Source organism: Magnolia sinica, chromosome 13 (assembly GCF_029962835.1).
Source record: "Magnolia sinica isolate HGM2019 chromosome 13, MsV1, whole genome shotgun sequence".
Taxonomy (NCBI): domain Eukaryota; kingdom Viridiplantae; phylum Streptophyta; class Magnoliopsida; order Magnoliales; family Magnoliaceae; genus Magnolia; species Magnolia sinica.
This window is the reverse complement of record NC_080585.1, coordinates 40,919,535-40,944,556: the sequence shown is the minus strand read 5'-3', so window position 1 is coordinate 40,944,556 and position 25,022 is coordinate 40,919,535. Positions and strand designations below refer to the sequence as shown.

General features: G+C 39.3%; 1 protein-coding gene across 1 annotated transcript in view; it reads right to left on the bottom strand.

Moving 5' to 3' along the window:
• LOC131223649 (uncharacterized) overlaps nucleotides 1–25,022 on the bottom strand; it is a 107,039-nt gene that overhangs the window by 23,591 nt on the left and 58,426 nt on the right. Inside the window, exons 8-11 of the mRNA XM_058219103.1 lie at nucleotides 17,391–17,613; nucleotides 8,732–8,858; nucleotides 3,704–3,810; nucleotides 3,494–3,586 (exon numbers count right to left, since the gene is read on the bottom strand). Coding sequence (XP_058075086.1) covers nucleotides 3,494–3,586; nucleotides 3,704–3,810; nucleotides 8,732–8,858; nucleotides 17,391–17,613 — 550 coding nt within the window. The remainder of the gene's footprint in view (nucleotides 1–3,493; nucleotides 3,587–3,703; nucleotides 3,811–8,731; nucleotides 8,859–17,390; nucleotides 17,614–25,022) is intronic.

Genomic DNA, 25,022 nt, shown 5'->3' with positions numbered 1-25,022 from the left:
GGATATGGATGGAGTAATACAAGGAATTCCGAACGGAGAGAATATTTGTAGGATGAGACTTAAATGGTCATGTAGGAAAAGAAAGTAGAGGATATAGAGCGTACATGGAGGATATGGTTTTGGGACAAGAAATGAGATGAGGGATGCTACCCTTGATTTCACTATGGTGTATAAGCTAGCTTTAGCAAATGCATACTTTAAAAAGAGAGATGAACATTTACATTTAATAACTTTCAAAAGTAAATTATATATAAGCCAAATAGATCTCTTTCTACTCGGGGAAACAAAACGATCAATATGTAAGGATTGCAAGGTTATACCAGAAAATAGTCTAACTATGCAACATAGGTCAATGGTTATGGATGTTTACATTAAGACATGGAAGAAAGGGAGAGAAATTAATAGGTGTCCAAAAACTAGGTGGTGGAATTTAAAAGAAGATAAAACAATGTAATTCATAAATAAATTCATGCAAGAAGGAAAGTGGAATGAATGTCAAGGAAGAAATAAAAGTTATATGGAATGAGATGGCTAAGTGCATTAGGAAAGTGGCAAAATATGTTTTATGAGTATTCTAAGGGAAAAGTCAATCATATAAGGAAACTTGATGGTGGAATGACAATGTACAAAAAGCTATCCACGAGAAACTTTCAAGTTTTAAAACCCAAGGGGCTAGAAGCGATGAAAGTTTTGAACAATATAGAAACGCCAAAAAGATTGCTAAGAAAGTAGCAAGTGAGGCTAAACTTAGGCTTATAATGATCTTTACAATATATTTGGGACAAGAGGAGGGTGAGAAAGATGACTTCATACTTGTAAAAATGAGATAGGAAGGGTAGGGACCTAGATCAAGTGAGATGCATTAAGAGCGATAAAAGGGTGCTTGTAAAGGACAATGAGATAAATGAAATATGAAGAAGCAATTTCAAAACTTGTCAAATGACAGCCACTCTGAGAGAAGAGGATAGAAGGAACCATAAATTCCAAGGACTTCAGAGACCATAGGTACTTTCATGAGATTAGGATATCTTACGTGAAAGAGGTTTTGAGAAAGATGAAAACATTAAAGGCCCTCGAACTAGATAGTATACCAATAGAGGCTTGTAACTGTATGGAACATACTGGGATATTTTGGTTAATAAAGTTGTTCAACAAGATTTTAAGGTTGAAGAAAATGGCAGATGAATAGAGAAAAGTACTGTGGTACCTATTAATGAGAATAAAGGAGACATATGGAACTGCACTATCACGAGATCAAATTAATGAACTGCACTATTATGATACAGGCTGTAACATCCGCTACGGCCATTTTATATATATATATAAATTAAAAAAAAAGAAGTTATCAACCCCTCAGTGGACCATTATGGGGCTATTACAAGGCCGTTACAGACCATTACATAACAGTTGTTACAGCTAGTGTTCGAAATATCGGTATCATGTTACGTATTGCACCATTGGGATACGGTACATATCGGTTATCGCATGGGACATATCGGTTGCATTGCATAATGTATCGCTATTGTTGGAAACATGGGGAAACATGAGGAAATTGGTTAAATTTTTCAATGAAACTTCAATGATTGTTAAAAAAGACATCAATACACACTTATAAATCAAAACATTACAAAAAACAAGTGCACATAATGGGTTTTCTTTGTATGGGGTCCTAATCTATGCGTTGTCTAACTGAATTGATGTAGGTGTATTCAAAGTTATTTCATATAATTTATAAGGGTAAAAAGACGTGTGGAAACACAAGCAATACATTCAAAAGCAAAAGAATAATCACTAGATCAGGTTACATAATGTTTGATTTTATGTTTGGACACAGATTGCAACCAATTTGCGAGAAATAGGAAATTTTGATTTTTTTTTTCCAATTTTCCACAACTTGGCCCATCTCCTCCAAGTCTCAAAATCGAAAGCTCCCAATCCATGATTTGAAAAATCATGAATTTGTAACAATTTGACACTGATTTAACATGATTTATAGAAAAAAAAAAAAAGGATCGAAAATTGAAAATGCTCACCGAATCGAACATGTGGTATATATCTCATTACTTGTCTGTTTCGTATCGCACAGGTGGGATATAAGATATATCGTGGGATATATCGGCCGATATCGTCGATACTTAAAACACTGGTTACGGCCATTACGTAACCATTGTTAATATGTTAATACTTTGAAACTTTGGGAGAGTAATTGAGCAAAGATAGTCACGAAATAGCCGTATCAGAAAATCAGTTCGGTTTCATGCTTAGGAGGTGTACCATTAAAGCTATATTCCTACTTAGACAATTGCCAGAGAAATACACAGAGAGGAGGAAGGATCTCCATTTTATTAACGTAGAGAAAGCTTATAATAAGGTCTCTAGAGAGTTAATCTGGTGGATGTTAGGAAAGAAAAGAGTTTCAAGAGGATATATTGACATGATTAAGGATATGGATAAGGGAGGAGTAAAAAATGTAAAGACCGCTAGTAGAGAGACAAGTGAGTTCCCAATTACTGTAGGCTTGCACCAAGGGTTGGATTGAGCCCATATCTCTTCGCATTGGTTACGAACAAGCTAACGAGGCATTTGAAGGAAGAGATCTTGTTGTGTATGTTTTTAACAAATGACATAGTTTTGATTGACAAGATGTGGGAGGGCATTAACACAAAGCTAGATTTATGGAGGGTTGCTTTAGAATCTAAAGGATTTAAAGTTAGTAGAACTAAAACAGAGTATATGGAGTGCAATTAACAATAAGAGTGTAAATAAGGAAGTAGTTAAGATTACTGACTAAGAAGTTTCCCAAAATGACCACTTTCACCTTGAGTCAATAATTCATAAGAGTGTAGAGATTGAGAAGGATGTTGCCCATAGAATTCAAGCTGGGTGGAAGAAATGGGTCCCTACTCATGGCTTAGTGGTAGACTCACAAGGGTTTCAACAGTAAGGTCATGGGTTCGAGTACCCATTGTCGTGTGTGTGAGTGTGAGGTTGTGTGCGTATAAATAAATTAATAAAAAGCTTGGGTGGAAGAAATAGAGATGTGCGGGAGTTAACTCTGGAATACAGATGAACAAGTTAACAAATACAAAGCTACATTATAACAAACCAATTATTGTATGATATGGCAGTTACTTTAATCTTCTTTAATAAAATGAGAAAAAATGTGCAATAGCCATAGAGCCTGACACCAAAGATATAAAATTCCAACAAAAAGGAATTCTTTTCATTGTGATCTCAAGCGATATGCCAAGTTGCCAACTCATGCCAAGATGGCAATAGATGGTTGTAAGTAAACTGCCTATGTTGGTTTCTACAAGACCACTGTAATACATTTGGAGATACAACCAATCAATTAGTAACTAGCAAAGGAAGCTTCCACGTTTTAATATGGCAAAAGGAAACATGTCTACCAAACACATGATGAGAAATGTAAAGCTCAATAAGGAAGACACCCAAGAAACAGCTTTTCCAGAAAAGGTCCCAATAGGAGTACCTTCATGGAAAAGATCTTTGAGGACACGGTCAATAACTGTTGGAGGAGGTATTGCCGTTGCAGACTTCAAATTATCAGAACTTGGGGTCTCAACTGCCTTATGACAAGAAGCAAGACATTAGGAAAAAAAACTTAAAACATCCACATCACAACACAGTGAACACACCACCAACATTAAGACGAGTACAAAAAGAGTAAAAGATTTCAAACCTGATACGAAATCTTCCATGAATTGAGCCTCAAAGGACATATCCAATGCATTTATTAGAAGGCGCAATTGGGAAGCAAATCCAATCATGTTTCCTTTGGAATCATTTCTGAGGGGAAAAAAAAAAAAGTACCATAAACCCAAAATGCTGTTATGTTTTAAACATTTACTACCATATTAATCATTTATAGGGTGAACTAAGTATCACTGAAATCAGAAAAGAGTTCTCTCAGTTAGTGTGGACACTGAAGATCTTTTTGTTTCTTCTTTTTCTTTTTGGTTTTGTGGGGGGGGGGGGGGAATTTTCATTGAAACAAAAGACCGGCAAGGCATGAAGAAGATACAAACAGGAAAACCACCATAGAGATAAAAGGCACAGCATCAGAAACTACTAGTTAAATAAACATTTTAACCATAAGAGAGCAGAGAATGCAAGACTCCTCAACATCTACATAACTCCTTCCATACAACCACAATGTCGTCCACTGATTTTTGAAGGCAGAGCCACCCAATACAGGATGGAGCCTTTGGTTTTTTTCTTTTTCTTTTTTCTTTTTTTCCCCTTTTTCTCCGATGAGGGCTTCACTAGATAACTGGACATCCCTGAAAATTCTGTTGTTCCTTTCTTTCTAAGTTTCCCAGCAAATGGTGTGCTGTAACCAGCTTCCATAATACCTTCCACTTTCCCCAGATTGGTGAACATCCCCAGCTAACAAATTCCTCTTCCAGTCAAATAGCTTTGACCCAAGAGAAACCAAACTCTGCGAGAAAGAAATTTCAAATCTCAGACGCTTCTGAGCAATGCAGAATTGAGTGGACCCCGATTCTCTTCTTCCTCCTTACACATGATACATCTGTTAGGGATGGCTATGGCATGCCTTTTCTCAATCAGATCAAATGACTGAATTCCAAATACTTGAAGACGTACCAGTTGCTCCTAAGGGGAGACTCAGTTATGAGATCAGGAATCCAGCTCAATCCCAGATATCAAGCTTTTGGACATTGATTTGAAGGCCCGACACCACCTCAAAGCATCAAAGAATAAGCTTCACATTGAAGATTTCCTTTGGGGATGCATTCCAGAAAACCATAGTGTTATCGGCGAACTGGTGGTGAGATACTGATAAGTTCTCATCCTGGAACCATCAATCAGTCACAAGTTCTCACCCTTCTTGAACAGACAACCCATCGCCTCTACAACCAGCAGGAGAAGGGAAATAAAGGATCTCCTTGACAGATACCTATAGAACCCTTAAAGAAGCCACAAGGAAAACTGTTGATACGAATGGAAAAGTGGGCTGATGAGATAATTCCAAAACGCACCTAATCCAATTAGCTTTGAACCCCATTATGTTCATCATAGATAATAGAAAACCTCAATCCACCTTGTCATATGCCGTCTCCATATCGATTTTACAAACTACACCAGGACTCCAATCAATTCTCCTAGAGTGGATACATTCATTCATTATAAGAATATTGTCTAAAATATGGCACTCTTCCACAAAGGCTCCTTGATATGGGATATGAACCAGTGCATCACCCTCTTCAACCTGTTAGTGAGGGCCTTTGCAATGGTTTTGGAAATGGTGCTCACTAAGCTTATCAGTCTGCAATCCTTCAAGTCCGTCACGTCCGACACTAACTGAATTAGACAGATTAAAGTAGCATTTAGATTTTTATTCAAGCAACCTCTGTTGTAAAACTCCCCAAGCAATTCCATCAAATCTTGTTTCACAATTTCCTAACAAAATTGGAAAAACCTGATCACATACCCATCCGCCCATGGAGCCTTATCACTGTCCATGCTCTTAATCACATCTTTATTTCCTCTTCTTCAAAAGGACATTCCAATTGACGGGCAGCCTCTTCTAGCAATGAAGTAGGCCTATGTAGCTCCTCTTTCAAATATAGATTTTTATGGGAACTCCACTACCAACTCTTGAATCTCCTCCTCTATCCATCTTCCGCAACCTGGAGGTTCTTTATTGTATTCTTACTCCGAGAATTACCCTCTTTTTAGTATAGATTTTTATGGAATTCCATTATTGATCCTGAATCTCCTCCGCTCTCCATCTTCCACAAACCTAGAGGTTCTTAATTGTAATCTTACTCCAAGACAAGGTTTGCAAAAACGGTTACGAATCGGCTGAGAGGTAACCGCAGATACTGTTACGCGTTACGGGTAAGGGGGGTCATAATGGCCGTCCGTTATTTGCCCATAACGGGTGTTACAGCCCCATAACATTCTTAACCATAACGGTCAAAAAAGAGCTACCTTTTAGCCTATTTATGTTGCATTTTTTTTTCCATTTTTTCACTTTCAGCTACCCAAATCACTCATACACCATTCTACTACTAATTTCAATCACTCCTAGCTTAGTTTTTAGGATCAAAACATTACATAGAAGCGATTTTGGAGAATCGAAGCTCCGTAGGCCATTTTTCGGAAAAAATCGAAACTAGGTATCTATTCCCATTTTTCTTTGTGATTCATTGTTTCGATGCTTCAATATGATGTGTCATTGATAGAAGATCATAATCATGTGCTTCTATGAAATTACTGATGCAATTTTATATTTTTTATTTTTTATTTTTGTATTTATGCAGTATTTTCTATCTTTTTAAAAATATATAAATAAAAAAATTGTTTTTTTTTTCTTTTTTTCTAGTTTGATACTTCAATCTAATGTGCCATTCATATAAGATCATATTCATGTGCTTCTTTGAGTCTATTGATGCGATTTTATATTTTTTTTTATTTTCGGATAAATATCTGCCATTTTTTTAAAATATGAAAAATAATTGTTCTGTCTTTTCTCGATTTGATGCTTCGATCTCATTCATCATTCATATAAGATCACATTCATGTGCTTCTTTGAGATTATTGATGCAATTTTATATCTTTTTGTAATTCTTCTATTTTTGGATAAATGTTTGCCATTTTTAAAAAATATGAAAAATAATAGTTTTTTCTTTTTCTTTTTCTTTTTTGGTTTAATGCTTCAATCTGATGTGCCATTCATATAAGATCATATTGAATTTGGCTTGTATTTTTTGAGCTATTTTCGGATAAATAGTGATTATACATTAATATTTTGTCATTTTGAACAGGTTTTGGAGATTCATAAACCATGGTTGATTCATTCTTGATTAGTAGATAGTTATTTACTTTAGTCTTCAATTCACCATTTGGATTTTAGACATGATTAGTTGATTGGGGTTATTGATTATTCTTTTAGACTTTAGTACTTTGATTTCCATATATTCTATTTCGACTTTACTTAAGACTCCCATAAGTCGTAATATTTTTTAACTTAAAGACTCCCATATGCCATAACTAGCAAGAAAACGGTTGGCCAACAAGGAAGTGAGGATATTGGGTAGCAATATTGTGAGAAGGCGGATGGTACTAGGCACCAAATGAAGTGCAACTATTGTGAAAGATTGATTGCTGGTGGAATCACACAACTTAAACAACATTTGGCACACCAAAAGGGCCAAATCACGGGTTGTACCAAAATGCCAAGAGAGATAATGCTCTTGATGCAAGCCAGTTTGGATGAGTCGAAGGGGAAACGAGTTGTCGTGCAAAAGAGAAGTAAGGTTTTGGAAGCGACCCAATAGGAGGTGTTTGGTCTTAATTATATGGGACTTCATAATGATGAGAATACAGAATCTGACGAAGATTCAGATCGGGAGGTGAATATAGCTAGGAGAGAGAGTGTGGCACTCCTCGTGAAGTGAAGAACATCGGTGCATGTTTGGGAGGAGGGGGTCCATATGTGACACAGGGGGGAAGTATGAGTGCAATTGGGAGTGTGACTACAATTGAGGGTAGACTTATTGGATTATGGCGTATGTTTGGCAGCTGACGAGAGACATTTTCATGTGATGCTTGTGGATGTGGATGTGGAGCCCAGGAGACCCTCCGTTGATTCGATCCTATTTAGGAATGAGTCAAGTAAACAAAAGAAGATCCAATAAATGTTGAGTAAAACTTCCGTTGAGAAGTTGGGTAGGGCAGCAATTAAGTTATTTATGCATGATAACATACCACCAAATGCAACCAACTCTCCGTACTACCAGGTGGTAATCGATACAGCAGCAGAGGCACATGTAGGAATTAAGGCACCCACAACTAAGGAGATCAGGGGGGAAATGGAAAAATGTAGAGTATGAGGATGTGAAGACATACATGGCTACCTTGAGACCCGTATGGCAAGCCAAAGGATGTGCAATCGTGTGCGATATCTAGACTGGCCCAACCATACGCAGCACGATCAACTTCATGGTGTACTGCCACTTGGGAACGGTGTTCCATAAGTCAATCGATGCATCGGATGAAACAAAAAATGTTGATTATATTTTCTCCCTAATGGATAAAGTGGTGGATGAGATTGGAGAGGGGAATGTGGTACAGATTGTGACCGATAGCAAAGCAACATATAAGGCTGCGGGAAAGATGTTGATGTTGAAAAGACCACATATTTTGGTCACCATGTGTTACACATTGTATTGATCTTATATTGCAAGATATTAGAAGGAAGAAAATTGTTACAGCAATGATCGAAAGAGCAAAAGAAGTGACGACATTCATTTACAACCATAATCTAGTCACCATAATAAAGGGGTCTGGGATAGGAAATCTTCTCCTCTTCAGGTCCTCGAGATCCTCTTTTAACCTCGATTGCAACTTGGCTTTGATACCATAAACTTATTGTAGAGAATGTAGAGAGATTGTAGAGAGAGAAAAAGAGAGATGGGAAATTAAGGAGCTCAAAAACATGAGAGCCCTATTCTGTTTTATTATCTTTTTATATGTAGAGTTTCCCCTATTTACAAATAACATCCTAATAAACACAAAATTACACATAAGACCCTACTTTGTATATCGACACATAAGACCCTACTTTACATATTTACAGATAAACCCCTGCATAGTGAGAAAAATGTTCCAGCAGACAATAGTTCCTACCACACCCACACACAAATGCAAAGAATTTAGAGTTGTAAAATTTCACCCTTACTGATTTGAAGACACAATTGGAAGAAGTAGCCACTTCTCAGCTTCATGTGATGAAGTGTTTTCTAACTCAGCCATCTGAAGAGAACTTTCAACAATCCTGCTTGACCATATGCTAATCAACTCAAAACCTGAACAGCATATATAACATAGATGAGAAACTGCCTACACTCCAGTTACTTTCTAAATGGTAAACTAAGAAAGCTGCATTATTATATGAGAATGAATGACTTTAAATAGACATTAAACCTTTAAAAGGCTATATATACAATATTCCATTCATTCAAATATTATAGTGTTCTACAAAAAAGGATAAAAGTTACATACTCCACAGGAAACAAGAATTGGGAAGCTATCTGCAAGTGCACAGCTCCAGCTGAAAGTTGTTTGGATTAATAAAATCCATTTCACTTTGAGTGGGATATGGAGCAAAGGAATCAGAGAATAAGTCCTTTTTGACATATTTCTGCTTCTGCTCAGGATATTTAGGATAAATCAAACAGCCGATTGTTTTGAATTGAAATATTTTTCTAATATTTTATACAAAATTATGGGGGTTCAACCCCCATTGTAAAAAGGCCCTAAACTTTGAAGTCTACAATACCTATAAAACAATTCCAAAACCAAGTAACAAACAACAGTTAAAGTATAGCAAAACTCCGTAGGTTATCACTGTTGTGAGATAAAACAGAAGGGTGCTTAATGAAGATGATATGATCCATGAATTTTGCGGCTAAGAAAAAGGAAGAGAGGAAAGAAAGGGGAGGGGTGGGGGTAGGGTGGGAGAGCAGGCTACATGCAAAGAGAGCAAAGAAAGGGTGTGAGTTACAAGCGTGAGGGCTACTTGCATCAAAAAATTTTAATGGCATCCCCTGAATGAGTAAGACCAACACCACCCATGAGACGAAGGAGGTATAATATGAGCCATCATTTGCTAAAGACACAAAGAAACCCCAATTACCTAAATATGTTTCCCTATGCTCGTACTCCCTGTCCATGTTATTTTAAGACCCAAAGGTCGCGCCTCTCCAAAGACTAATTGCATGTGTAAAATTTCCTATAGCTACTTCCGTTACGTATAATAGAATTTTTTGGATATCTAGTCTGTTGGTCAACAACATTTTCTTATTTAATGTTAAAATACTTCCATGAGTTTGCGTTTCTTATTTCAAAACTTCTATTATTTAATTTTTAGTTGATTGCAGATCATCCGAAATCAATAAGATTTTAAGAATGCCTACACAGCATGAAGCTCATGACGTTGACATAGTTTGAAGTATAGTTGCACGAAGTGTGAAATGACGACAAATTCAAAAGGCAGGAGAGAGAAGCCTCTGTTTCGAAATGCTAGCAAGTACAAACCACTAGGAAGCAGGACCTTCTTTGAAGCGCAATCAGAAGGGGGAGTTGTGCCTACTTAGAAAGATTGTGCAACTATGGTTGGAAGCATAGGAGCATTATTGTACATTCACATTTACTATGGTAAGAGAGCAACCAGGGTGTTAGCAAAATTTAAAGAACATTTGATGCCAGTGCTAAGCTATGTGAGACGGACAAGATAAGATGCTTGAGTATCTTGCTATGGTACAAGGAGACCTAGAATGGAGAGATCTAAAAGAATAACATAACTGACCATCAAAGCAACTCTGAGGAAGTTAAGGATGACGTTGAATAAGAGAAACATCATGTGCATAAATCATAAAGGAATACCATATTGAGTGAGTGGATGATCGCAACCATTAGGAGATCGAGCATAGATGCTTTACTAAGTGGTGCTAGTTATATAGGCAATTACTCTAAGATGGATAAAGAAAATCTTGTAGGACCTATTTACTTAATCCAAAATCTACTAATTTGTATCTCAGAAGACTTGTAACAAACTTTCGGGTAGTTCAATCTAGGATGGGGCACCAATCTACAAGAAATAAATGCTTATAAGCTACCATATCCATACTAGTCAAAAATCAGCTATTGGACTCGGAGGTGTGCACGAGCCACTAGGAGAAAGAAGAGAGGAAGCAGGATGGAAGCTGCCCAAGGAAAAGGTGGTCAAACCTGAATGGGGAAAGATCATTGTTGTTTAAAAAGAAAGTGATAAAATAAGGCAATTGGAATTTATAATCAAAGATAAAGGAGATGGATGCATATGGTTGGCCATATATATATATATATATATATATATATTGCAAAAGAAGTGCTTAGGGAAAGTGAAACTAAATGAAGAAGTCACACACGTAAAGCAACGTGATGGAGGCTAATGTACAAAGGGTATTACCAAGAAATGGTCATATTAGGAATGCAAAAAAGACTGAAGATGAGAAAAACCTTGATGATATTTTTAAAATGCTAAAAAACTGAAAGGAAGAAGATAGGCCAAGTATGAGGCATATGATGTTTTGTACGAGAGGTAAAGCACAAGAGATGGAGTGCAACATCTCGGATGTTTCCGCTTTAGTTCGTGCTTTGTGTGATATTTTGTGTGTTTCTCCCCATATTTAATACGAATTTTAACTCATTTCGTGAATAGCTATCCATCCCTAGACTCTTAATTTCTATCATAAATGAACTGTACATGTCAATTTTCAGACCTTAGATCATGGTAGAAGTGGCCCATCTAGCGAAACATACTCTAAACCCTTGATTTTGGTGGCCATCGTGAGGGAAACATAACCACTATCCGTAGTCAAATATTCTTTAACTAATGAGCATCGTAGATCTCAAAGATCATGAACCAATTGAGAGATCACATCATCCCAGTCGGACGCAGATTAGCTACTGATGGGTTGAGTAGCGAGACTCGCTACTAAAGTGACGTTAACAAATTATGTGGGGCCTCTATGATATGTGTTGTATCCACACCATCCATACAATTGAAGATATCATTTTAGAGCATGATCCAAAGAATGAGTCAGATCCAAAGTTCTGGTGTATCCCACCACAGAAAAAAAAGGTGGGGAGAGTGACGCCCACTGATGAAACCTTCCTAGGGTCCCCTGTTATGTTTATTTGAGATCCAACTTGTTTATAAGTTAACAGAGACATGAAATAAGGGAAAACACAAATATCAACTTGATTGAAAACTTTTGTGGCCCCTAGGAAGGTTTCAACTGTCAGTGTCACTCTCCCCACCATTTCCTATGGTGGGGTCCACTCAAGATTTGGATCTAATTCCTTCCTTGGTTTATGCCCTAAAATGATCTCTCTAAATGGATGGATGGTGTGGATACAACACATATATCATAGTGGAGCCCACAAAACTTGGTGACGTCACTTCAATAGCTAGTCTCGCTACTCAACCTGTCAATGGCCAATTTGCGTCCATCCCAGTCCCATCCTACTCAAAAGATGAAACTAGTTTCCAAATTCAAACTTCAATGGAGTGGGCCCTAAGTTATTGGTGTTCCCACCATCCATCATGGATGAAAACTTGGATGATGGATTATCTAGTGAGACTACGACCTTTGGTGGAGAAAATGGACCTGATCATGGTACCATGATCATCGATCAAGCACCAAGCGATAACAACCAATGTACATTGTGGACCCCCGATCAAATTACACATTCTAAGACATCTCTCTATTCCAAATCATTTGAGTGACCACTTCACTCTGAACATCATGGTGAACCCATCAAAAGTGGACCGTCCAACCCATGCAAGGCCTTGCACGTCCAACCCTTCCACCTCAATTGCCTATATAAAATAACCTCCCTACCCTTGTTTCCTCTTGGAAATCCAGCAGCAACCCTAGCTCCCCATGTCCAAACCCTAGTGTGAGGGAGAGAGAGAAGGAAGAAAGAAGAAGAAGAAGAAGAAGATGAAGAAGAAGAAGATGAAGAAGAAGAAGAAGAAGAAGAGAGAGAGAGAGAGAGAGAGAGAGAGAGAGATCCACCGTACATCATAGAAGATCGATCCATCTCATCTGTTGATTGATCATCATCAGCACCTAATCAGATCATAGCTTTTCCTACAACTATCATAGCTTTTCAAGTTGATGTAGTTTTCATCCTTCATGTTTGGTGAATGTGTGATTTAACTTCCATCATGCTTACAGATCTGGTTTTATGTGATGATATGTTGCAATTACATGTTTAGATGCTAAAATCATGAATTTATATTGTTTGGATTGATGATGTTCAAACTTGGGTATTGAAAATCAAACTATGTACATGAGGGTTCATATTGTGCATTGTTTTGTGGTGGGAACCACATAGTTTGTGGATCGGTGGTAATTACATGCTGTGGATGTGAATTTCAGACTTGTGTACATGTAGGTATGTGCGACCCAGCGAGCCAACTCGCTGAGTCAAGTTAACTCACCGAGTCAACTCGGTTCGCCCCCAATACTAGTCCAATGTGAACCCTACACTATGTAGTTTTGACGAATCCAACTTGGAATATGTATGCATGCTATTTGATGATGTTATCATGAAATTTAAGGTGTTGTTATATTGCTGAAATTCTTAAAGTGCCATGTTCAAGGGCATGTGAACATATGAACATGAATGTAGGATTGTTTTTGTGGGATACATGCTCAATGCTATGTTATAAGGTTTATCATGATTAGATTACATGAGATTAAGACTTGAGACATTGATATGTTGTGCTATGTAATGAGACATATTTGAGAATGCCACATCTCAAGAAACCTCACTTCCACATGTAAAAGTCAAATTGAATTGTGTGTACGTAAGTGGACAAATCGTGTTACACTGTGGGTCCATGTGTGGACGATCGTGATAAATTGTGGGTCCAGGCGTGGACAATGGTGTTATATTGTGAGACCATGAGTTTGTGGTGGATGTGGACGCAACTTGGAGTATGTGTGCACAATTGAATTAATAGGATGTAAAACTAGATTAACTAAAGGTTGGATGAAAAACCATGCATTCCCTGTAGGTGTTACAACAGAGGAAGCGTGGAAATCCTTATTTCCCTAGAAAGCATGGGAGTCCTGTTTCTAGTTGAGGAAAGCAGGGGAATGCTTGTTTCTCTAGTTGTACACTATCTAATGAAAGTGTGGAGATCCCGTTTCATTAGTTGGGTTTTGGGGAGCTTGTGAGACTAGTGGGCTCAGAACCTCTGGTGGCTACCGATTATGTGAAAGCATGGGAATTCCTGTTTCTGTCGGAAGTATGGGGATCTTGTTTCGGGGGAAGCGTGGGCATCCCTTTTTGTCTAGTCGGGTACCTCCATCAAAGCATGCATATCATTCATCGCATTAATGAGGATTACTATGGATGTTCTGCTTTGGATTTTATATGTGGTTGTTGTGGATATCCTTGGAGGGATGCCTTCACTGAGTTGAACCTAGGCAACTCATTCATCTTGTCGAAAAATCGTAAACCTTGCAGGTAATGATCCCATAGATGAGCTCCAGGGTGGGGAGTATGTTGGTTCATGGCAGCAAATGGCAGATGATGAAGTTGAGGCGGCTCAGCCGTGATTCACATTAGTTTCATGTTATTTTTGCTTTCCCTAGTCTTAAGAGTTCATTTGAATTTCAAATTGTAACAAGTCCCCTCATGGGTGGACCAACATTGGATTTTATTAATGGATGGTTTGGATTTGGTTGATTGGAACTTAGTTTAGTAGTTAAACGGAATAAGATCAATTCTCGTCTTTTACGCCATGAATACCTTCTATTTATGAATGTGATGAATATTTGGAATATATAGAGGCATTATTTAACACCTAGAAAAAACTCGGCTTCTTGTGTTGTCCACGAGAGTGGGAAATTTCGAGGCCTTACATGGAGAGTGATACAAACAAGCAAATTGTGGGAGAAGAAAAGTAAAGCAATCAACCACATTAGATAAATTAAGAGTAAAGAAGAGAGATCCTTAACAAATTTGTTAGGAGATTTGGAACCATCATAATAACCATTTAGAAGGGGGAAAAGGGGGGAAAAGGAGATACACAAAGTCAAAGTTCCACCAATTAAACATATGACACACAATGAAACATTTGAGAGAGGGTAGCGCAACAAAGAATAAGACAAGAAACAAGGACGTTAGAAAATCTATTTGACTTCAACCTAGGTAGATCAACAATTAGAGCTACTTTTCTACTTGGTCTATGTGGGTTGGTGGAAACCAAAAGGTAGATGAGGAGAGGAAAACAACACATTTGAGGAAAACTGGGGAAAAGGAAAAGGTTTCCTTTTCTTTAGGTCTAAGAGTGGAAAAGGAAATGGCCCTTTATAGAGGAATTTCCTCAATCCTCCGATCTTCCACAAACAAGGAAATTGTCAAGTCTGAGAAAATCGATTTCATTTCCTTAGTTACTTAAGTTTAATGGAGACAAGTAATAGAGGATAAGGAGAGGGATGGAAGAGAAGAAGAGGTAGTAGAAGAAGCCACCAGTATATGAAGATTAGAAAAGGGTCAAAGATAGAAAGAAGAAGGGAAATCAATGAAAGAATTATCTTCTCAAAATCTTGAGAAGTTTGATTTCCACCAATCAAAATAGCCCCTTTAAGACAATTGATGGAAAACTATAGAGAAATTGAAGATAATCTCCACATTGTTTTTATAAATACAGAGAAAGTATATGATAGAGAAACTAGGGAGGTTATGTGAGGGGTGATGAGGAAAGGGGTCCTGGAAGATGCATCAACGTATTAAAGACATGTGTAACGGTGCTTTTCTAGTTCATAACTGAAATGACCATTACATAACAATAAATTCAATCAGACATTATAAGGTTATAATGTTGTTCTTAACCTTGCACAAAGTAAAGGGTTATAGTATTTTATCTCTTCTTCACCATCATCATTATATCTCAAAATTATTATTTTTTTTAAAAGGACAACAACTGGCAACAACAGGATACTCCCACAAACATAGGGTGGTCATATGCACATACCTGGTTATGGTACACGTGGCACATATACATGGCAATATTGTCTATGACATAGAATCCAAGTCCATATAATACATTAAAAATGGCAATATTCTTAATGAGGAATTCTGGTATTTTTCCATTGATATGGAGCTTTTATTTTATACATATTCTATTCTTAAATATTTATTTTTAGACAGAATAAGATGTAATATCTAATCCATAGATCCTTTTTTGGGGGGTTTTCAACAAATTCGACACTCAATATGCTATTTGAATATGGGAAAGCAGCTAACACAAAACTAATTAAGACAAAGGTTTTAATTGCAAGGAGAAATCAAGAGGCTACAAACAAAACCTGAATTTCAAGATATATTTTTTTTAAAGGTGATGACTTTATTAATTAAGGCCAAAGCAGGAAGAATTACAAATCAGACCAAGTAGGAGGGGGGGGGGGTGGGGGACTATTGCCCGCTACTTTTGATGCTAAAGCCCATCCCATTTCATATGATTTAGCCTTGCAAAAAATCTCCACAGCCCTCCTGCTATTGTTCCTAAAGCAACAACTGTTTCTCCCCCCAAATAAACCAAATTCCAGCAGATAGTCTCCAAACTATCTTCCCAACTTTCCCATTCCTCCCATATGCAACGCTAGAAGAAAATTCCCGATTGAGCTCGACATCACGCACGTCATACCAAATAAATCGAAGAAGCTTTTCCAAATTTCTTTAGCAAAGGAGCAATGGATAAAAAGATGATCAACTTCACATTCTTCAGACACATCATACATACATTCAGGAGCACCATCATCCTCTTTTGAAGGTTATTTATAGTGAGCAGTGAGCACCTTGTTCCAACGGACAAGCCAAAAAAAAAACCACCCTCCTAGGAGCACAATAATGACACACATGAGCAGTGTACCACATCTTCCTTTCAGTCAAAGGGCCAGTAATTAATTTGTACATGGAGCTGACCAAGAACCAGCCAGACTTTTCTTTCACCCACACCATTACTTCCTTTTCACCCACCAAGGAAAAACACCACTCAGCCGCTACAAAAGCCTCACAAACTCTTCCAACTCCTCATCTCACAGGCTGCCACGGAAAGGAGGAGCCCAAACCACCTCCCTACTAAACGGGAGAAACACCGAACAATCGGGATGTCCTCCTCCACGGCAACGTTAGCTAGTCTTGAAAATTCCTCTCAGGGCTTTTTCACCCAACCAAACATCTTCCCATAACGTTATCTTCTTTCCATCTCCCAAAGAGAAACCCAACCCTCCAAAAAGTTCAATCCCAAACTGAACACTGACTTCCATAAGTACATACAGAGATGGGACCCTTGTCCACCATCCTCCTATCTGAAATCCATACTTCTTTGAAATAACCTCCCTCCAAAAACTACTCTACTCAGACCCGGACCTCCAAAGCCATTTTCCAAGCAATGCATAGTTCACGGCTTCCAAATTCCTTAGCCCAGCACCCCCTTCATCCAGCAGTTTGCACACCTCTTCCCACTTCATAAGGTGAAACTAATGCTTTTCGTTGGCCCCCTGCCATAGGAAGTCCCTCATAAGCTATTAAAGCACTATCCATTAACTGTATCCCTGCCACAAATGCTCAAAAGATATCTTGGCACCTTTCGATTTCATGTTTGATAATAACAGATAAAAGGTACCAAGAAGAACTCAAAAACTATGTAAAGAATGTTGAGACACAACCACAAGGCTCATCATGAGGACACGTTACAATAAGGTAAGGCATCGTTACAATATGATGGAACATACCATGATCAGAATCCTTTGATGGAAATATAAGTTTACCTTTTATAGGATCTTCTGCAGAGTACCACTCAGTCCAAGGACAATCATCATCCCATTGTGTTTTGATACGGCTTTCACCCTCCAAATTTCCACTAGAATTTATAACTTCAGATTCCCCTCCCTGTATATCATCATCATCATCGTGGGGAGGTGTTCTGTAGGTGAGCTTCAATGTGAAGTGGACATTGAAAAAACTTGTTGATAAATCTCCGGTAGAGAAGGCCTTCAATAAGAAATGAAAAGGACAACTGTTAGAATTGAAAAGAACAAAAAATATAGTTCATTAAATATACTCAGATTATAGAAAATGTGGTTAGCTCAAAGTCACTGCAATTGTAATTAAGAACTAATTTCCATCAGATATTACTCAAACTTCCATTGGGAACAATGTCAAAGCAAGGAACAAAATGCAAAGAAGTGTATTGATGTAAACATGGATGTGCAAGGGAATGACAACATGCTTGAAACCAGTGTTCGAAATATCGGTATCGCACGATGTATCGCACCCTTGGGATACAGATACTTATCGGTTATTGCACGGGATATATCGTTTGTATCGCATAATTTATCGCACTTTTTGGGAAACATGGGGAAACATTGGGAAAATGGTTGAATTTTTTAATGAAACTTTGGGGATTGTTAAAAAAAGCCCTTAGTACACACTTTTAAATCATAACATCGCAAAAAAAAAAGATGCACATAATAAATTTCCTTTGTATAGGGTCCTAAGCTATGCGATGTTTAACTGAACTAATGCAACTATATTTAAATTGAATGCATGATGATATTTATAAATATATCATAGTCATGTATGAAAACACAACCAATTCATTGAAAAGCAAAAGAAGAACTGAAGAAGTAAAATTTGAGAAATATACATATCAATGATGGGGTAGTTCTGTGGGTAGGCCCACCATGCTGCATCTGTACATCCAAGCCGTCAATCCCTTTTCTCACATCATTTTAAGGCTTGAACACAAAAATGAGGTAGATCCAACGATCAAGTGGACCACACCAAATAATAAGCTTGGTTGCATTAAATGCACAAAGCATCGAATGCCAGTTGCATTAAATGCAAGAGTGTGTGGTCCATTTTAGCGTTGAATCTGCCTCATTTTTGTTTTCAGGCTTAAAATGATCGGAGAAAAAGGGATGGACGGCTTAGATTTATAGGTACATCACGGTGGGCCCGCGCACAGAACTGCCCGTTCGGGGCCAGAGATAGGCGGGGGTAGGACACAATCCGCGTCCCACGTACCTACAGCAGCTGTAGGAAACAGATTGGCTACTCCCCCAACACCAGCCCCATGGCTGGTGGTCGATGCTCTGTGGGCCCCACCATGATGTATTTGTTTCATCCATTCCGTTCATCCATTTTTACATATCATTTTATGGCTTGATCTCAAAAATGAGACGGATATAAATCTCAGGTGGACCACACCACACGAAAACAATAGTGATTGGATATCCACCATTAAAATCCTCCTAAGGCCCACTGTACTGTTTATTTGACATCCAATCTATTGATTAGGTCATACAGGCCCAGATGAAGGGAACAAACAAAAATCAGCTTGATCCAAAACTTTAATGGCCGCCAAAATGTTTTTAATGGTCGACGCTCATTCAACGTTGTTTCGTGTAATGTGGTCCACTTGAGATTGGGATATACCTCATTTTTGGTTTCACACTGTAAAATGATCTATAAAAATAGATGGAAGGCATGGATGAAACACATACATCATGGTGAGGCCCACGGAGCACCGACCACCAGCAAAAGGCTGGTGTCAGGGGGAGTAGCCAATCCGTTTCCGCTATATATCTGGTGTGTGGTGCACCAGCCTTTCGTAGGAAGTTCCTGCGCAAGGATGTCGGGTGGGGCCCACTGCAATGTATCTTATAAATCCATTCCGTCCATCCATATTTCGAGCTCATTTTAGTACATTCTACCAAAAATGAGGTGGATACAACACTCAAGTAGGTCACACGAGAGGGAAAATTGGGGCAAGAAATTTCTACCGTTGAAACCTTAACTGGGCTCCACCTTGATGTTTATATGATATCCAAACCTTTTACAAGGTCATTCCCAATGGGATGAAGTGAAAACACCAAAATTATAGCCTAATGCAAAACTTTTCTGGCCATAAAAACGCTTCAACAGTGTTCACCGAATGCCCACTTTTTCCTCTTGTATGGCCCACTTGAGTGTTGGATACACCTCATTTTTGGTTGCACATCCTAAAATGATCTCATAAAACATATGAATGGGGTGGATATCTCAAAAACATTTTGGTAGGCCCCACCCAGCATCCTTGCGCAGGAACTTTCTACGAAAGGCTTTCGCAGGAAATCGGCGTCCCCTGATCCTCGCCCCTCACAGTCACAAGTGCCGTCACCAAGTTACGTGGGTCCCACCATGATGTATTTTTTCTATCCACACCGTCCATCCATTTGAATAGATCATTTTACGGGCATGAGCCAAAAAATGAGTCAGATCCAGAGCTCGAGTGGACCCCACCACAGGAAACAATGGAGAGTGACATTCACCATTAAAAACTTCTTAAGGGCCACAAGAGATGGATGATCAAGATGATATTTGTGTTTTCCATTAGTCCATATCTTCCTGGACTTATGAACAGATTAGATCACAAATAAACATTATGATGGGCCCTAGGAAGGTTTTAAGTTTCAATGGTGGGCGTCACTCTCCACTTTTTTCGGTGGTGGGGTCCACTAAAGATTTAAATCTACATAATTGTTTGTGTCATGCACTAAAAAAATATTTCCAAATTAATGGACGGTGTGGATGCGACACATACATTACCGTGGGACCCACAGAACTTGGTGACACCACTTATGCGATTGCCTAGTGAGTTACTACGCTTAGCGTACTAAGTAAACTCATGTGAGGTCCACCATGATTTATGTATTTTATCTGCTCCGTCCATCCATTTTAGCAGATAATTTCAGGGCTTTAGCCCAAAAATAAAGTATATACAATGTTCAAATGGGCCACACTGTAGAAAACAGTTGAATTGAACATCTACCGTTGAAAATTTCTCGAGGGCCACAGAAGTCTTGGATGATTGGATCAATCTTATATTTGTATTTTCCCTTCATCCACGTCTTACGGTTTGGATGACCAATAAACATCACTGCAGGGCCAAGAAAGGTTTCAACGGTGGAAATCAGTATCACCACTGTTTCCTGTGGTATGATCCACTAAAATTCCTAAATTTTGGGATCAACCCCTTAATTTAGATGAGAAAACGGATGGACGGCGTGGATAGACCACATACATTAAAGGTGGGCCCAACTGAGTTTACTGAGTACGATAAGAGCGTGCTCAGTAACCCACCACACAATCCGATCCCCTTTTCACCCCTCGCGCGCCCCTCTCCTTCATCCAAGCGAGGGTTCCAGAGCAAGAGATGGCGATGATTTCTCGTTCTGTTCCTCAATCTGGCCTGATTTCTCGCCAGAATCTCCGAGAAATCCGCACAATGGCCCACCTTTGATCACCAATCTTCGCTACAGCCTACAGGTACTCTCCGATTTCTCCTTCTTCTTCTTTTTTTCGAGTGCGTCTATCGAAATCCGAAAATAATGGAGGAAATCGTGCAATATCAACGATACATCGTGCGATATCGACGATATATCGTGCAATATCTGGATTTTGGGGGTTTTGGTATCTTCCGGGGGTTATCGTGCGGGTTTCGTCTCGCTGGGGGGCGATAACAATAATATCGGCCAATATATCGGCCGATAGTATCGATATTGCGAACACTGCTTGAAACTACCTTTTATTAAAACAACAAGGAGGAAAGAGTAAGTTAATGGGGAGAAGAATAACGAGTGATTCAGACTAGTAAAGAATGTGACATATGCATTTGTTTATTATACAAATGAGGGTAGATAGAAAATTGAAGTTACTCCTTTTTTACATATTAAGTTAACATTCTCTGTTATCGTATTACGGGTTTAACGTTAACCTAAATTTCTTGGCCAAAGACAATTAACTCTACCTTGAAAGGTTGATCTTCTTATCTTAACTCTATCATATGCTACATAGCCATTTCATGCGAAAAGAGAATTCATGAGAACAGAGGGATTGAGAAGAGTGTTGCTCACAAAATTCAAGCTGGGTGGAAGAAGTGGAAATGTGCCTCTGGAGTTTTATGTGATTGCCACATGCCAATTAAATGAAAGGTGAAATTTTATTGGAAAGCAATAAGACCATCCATGCTTGTGGAAGAAGTGGAGATGTGCCTCTGGAGTTGGTGGGGACATCATGAGCACGCCCCCCACCCTACGCACATATTCAAGGAGGAGGTGGGCCCCACTTTCAATCTGTATCAACGACGACATTTTTTGAGGGCCTCACAGTTAAGGGTTGTGCTATGGAGCAATGGAGTGGACCCAATCATCATATAGATTCTACCATCAGATCTCATGATCGTGGCCCGCTACCTTAGATGATCCAGGATTTTGAGTTTTGACTATTCTTGTTATTAGAAACATCATGAACGGTTTTGATTACATAGATTAGTTATTATTTTATTTACTTCAGCTTTAACTATCAATGTGCGCACATGGCACAAGGGTAAAATCGTCTTTTGGGGTTAAGGATTTTCTTATAAATAAGCAACCCCATGTAGGTATTTTCAATAAAGTTTATGAATAAAAATTCTGCATTTTTCTTCTTCTCTATCTCTTTGGGTTGAAGAATCGAATTGGGTGCGAAACCCTCCCTTCCATGAAGGGCTAACTACCGTGGTGCAAAGCCACAACCATCCCAATCATCCCCACTTCTTTACACCCCACATCCATCATCTTTTACATCCCTCTCATCTTTAGATTCACCCTTTCTCGCACCCAAGTTCTCTTCTACAACAGATTTTCAGATTCTGACCCGTCAGAGAGGCTGAAAATTCGGCGGAGCATCACGCACAAACCGTGCATCGGATCGACACAAAATTTGGCATGGAATCGGTCCTACCCTGGCCGATCCTAGCCTAGGAGTCGCTTTCCGACTTTGTGGGCCCCACACACATGCGGACGAATGGTCACGCACGTGTGCCTAGGGCCAACTGCTATCCACGCACGTGGCTCATCTGAGGTTCTATCTTTCCTCTCCTCCTCTTTAGCCTTAAATCCAGGTCCTTAACCTTAAAGAATCCCAAATCCCAATTATCCCCAATTTTGCAAACCTTAGATTTTCCCCCGAATTGAAACATGGTGAATCTCTTGAATTGGGGAACAATCTTTTACAAGAATGGATGAATCTTACACTCCTTTGGGCTTGTTTGGTTTATAATTTTATTTGATCCAGCCCTAAACTTGTGTAGGCTTGGACCCCCATATATTCCCCTTTTTGAATATTTGATCGTATGTAGGATGTGGAATTTTGTGATTGTTTAAAATTGGTATAATTTAAAGCTTGAACTCTTGCATATCATATTTAATTTCATGTCCAGCATCAAATTTGGTATCAGAGACTAGGTTTTTATAGGGGAATGCATTGCATGTTTAGGTTTCAGTTTATTTATGTCCATTATGCATCAAGTCTTCTCATATAGGATTGTTTAGGACCCATAATTCACAATATGGGCTGCTGAATTTTCTCTTGTCAGAAAATCCACAAATTTCATAGCTGAATTTTTTGTTAACAAATTATTTGGGCAGTTATATTGCTGGAATTTTAGTAGCATTATGTAATTTCCTTCATATAGTCCTATAGGATCATTTAGTCCCATTTAGACGCATATAGTTGCATTAGAGGGTCTTTGAGTTGAGTGAGTGGTTGTATACCCACACGTACTGGTCGTGGTTTTGGTTTGCACCCTGCACTAAACATAGAGCAATTGCAAGAGTCCATGAACAACATAACCCGGCAATTTAAGTCTTTGGGTAGCTGCTTGGATCAGCTTAATGTGCGCGTTACCCAACTAGAGACCCTCCACCCGGGCAAACCCCACCATTGGGGAAGCCCAATGTAACAACCCGCCCCACCATTGTGATATTGTCCGTTTTACCGAAACTCACGGATTTAAAACGCGTCACACCGGTTAAGGGAGAGCCTCCACATATAACCACCACAACTCTAGACAGCGCTTCCAATGTGGGAGAAGGTTCCACCCCACTGCCAACACAGTAACCTGCCAACCACTGGTAACTCGCCCAGGTCCTTTCAGACCCCGCCCACTCAACGTCTGCCCACATGTGCCATGTATTGTGTATTGTGTATTGTGGTTAGTGGCCCCTTTTAGTGTAAGTGCATGTGCACACTTCCCTCTTCTCTTGCGGTGTACTATATGCTTTATTATAATAAAATATTATATGTTAGGGCAAGCAAGCCTAACATAACATCTCCCAAACTCCCTTCTTCTTCTTCTCTCTCAACATTCTCCTCTCTTCTTCACATTATCAGCATCAAATCATTCTCTACTTGGTATCAAAGCATAGATCCAGGCATTCCGCATCCAACATATTGAGAAGCGACACGTCACCTTGCTGACGTCAGCGTTGTATGGACACATGGACTCTGTTTGAGCTAAATATGGCACATGTGGGTAGACGTTGAGTGAGCGGGGTCTAAAAGGACCTAGGCGAGCTACCAGTGGTTGGCAAGCTACTGTGCTAGCAGTGGGGTGGAACCTTGTCCCACATCGGAAGCGTCATCTAGAGTTGTGGTGGTTATATGTAGAGGCTCTCTTTTAACCGGTTTGACGCGTTTTAAATCCGTGAGCTTCAGCAAAGCGAACAATATCACAATGGTAGGGCGGGTCGTTACAAATGGTATCAAAGTCGAGGACGGCTCTACCCTGGTGGGGGATATTGGAACACAATACTGTGGCACATGTGGGTGGACGCTGAGTGGACAGGGTCTGAAAAGACCTGGGCAAGCTACCAGTGGTTGGCAGGCTACTGTGCTGACAGTGGAGTGGAACCTTGTCCCACATCGGAAGCGCCGTCTAGAGTTGTGGTGGTTATATGTGGAGGCTCTCCCTTAACTGGTGTGACGCGTTTTAAATCCGTGAGCTTCGGCAAAGCAGACAATATCACAATGGTGGGGCGGGTCGTTACACCCAATCCCAGACAGGTGGTCAGGAGAATAGACAAGGGAATGGGGGTGGCCAAAGAAATGGTCATGGGCGCGCACCCGTGCACCCACCCGCGAGGGGCATCATGATCATTATGACCCAGATGCGCAACTCCTCAAGAGAGTTAAAGTAGAGGCCCCTACGTTTAATGGTCACTTTGACCCTAAAGCTTTTCTAGATTGGTTGGCGGACATGGACCACTATTTTAAGTGGTATGACATGTCGGATGCTCGCTGAGTCCAATTTGCCAAGATGAAGCTTGTGGGCCAAGCAAAGAGGTTTTGGGTTACGATGGAGCGAAAGAAAGAAAGGTTGAGAAAGCCCCTAATAGTCCATTGGGGAGAAATGAAAGAAATTCTAAAGGAGAAGTACCTCGCTTTCTCTTATCACGTAAGGTTGGTTGAAGATTGGCAATCTCTTCGACAAGGTTCCATGAGTATGACTGAATACATTGAGAAGTTCGAAGAGTACTTGACCCGGTGTGAAGTTGAAGAGGATCTCGTACTAACTCTTGCTCGATTTAAGACAAGCC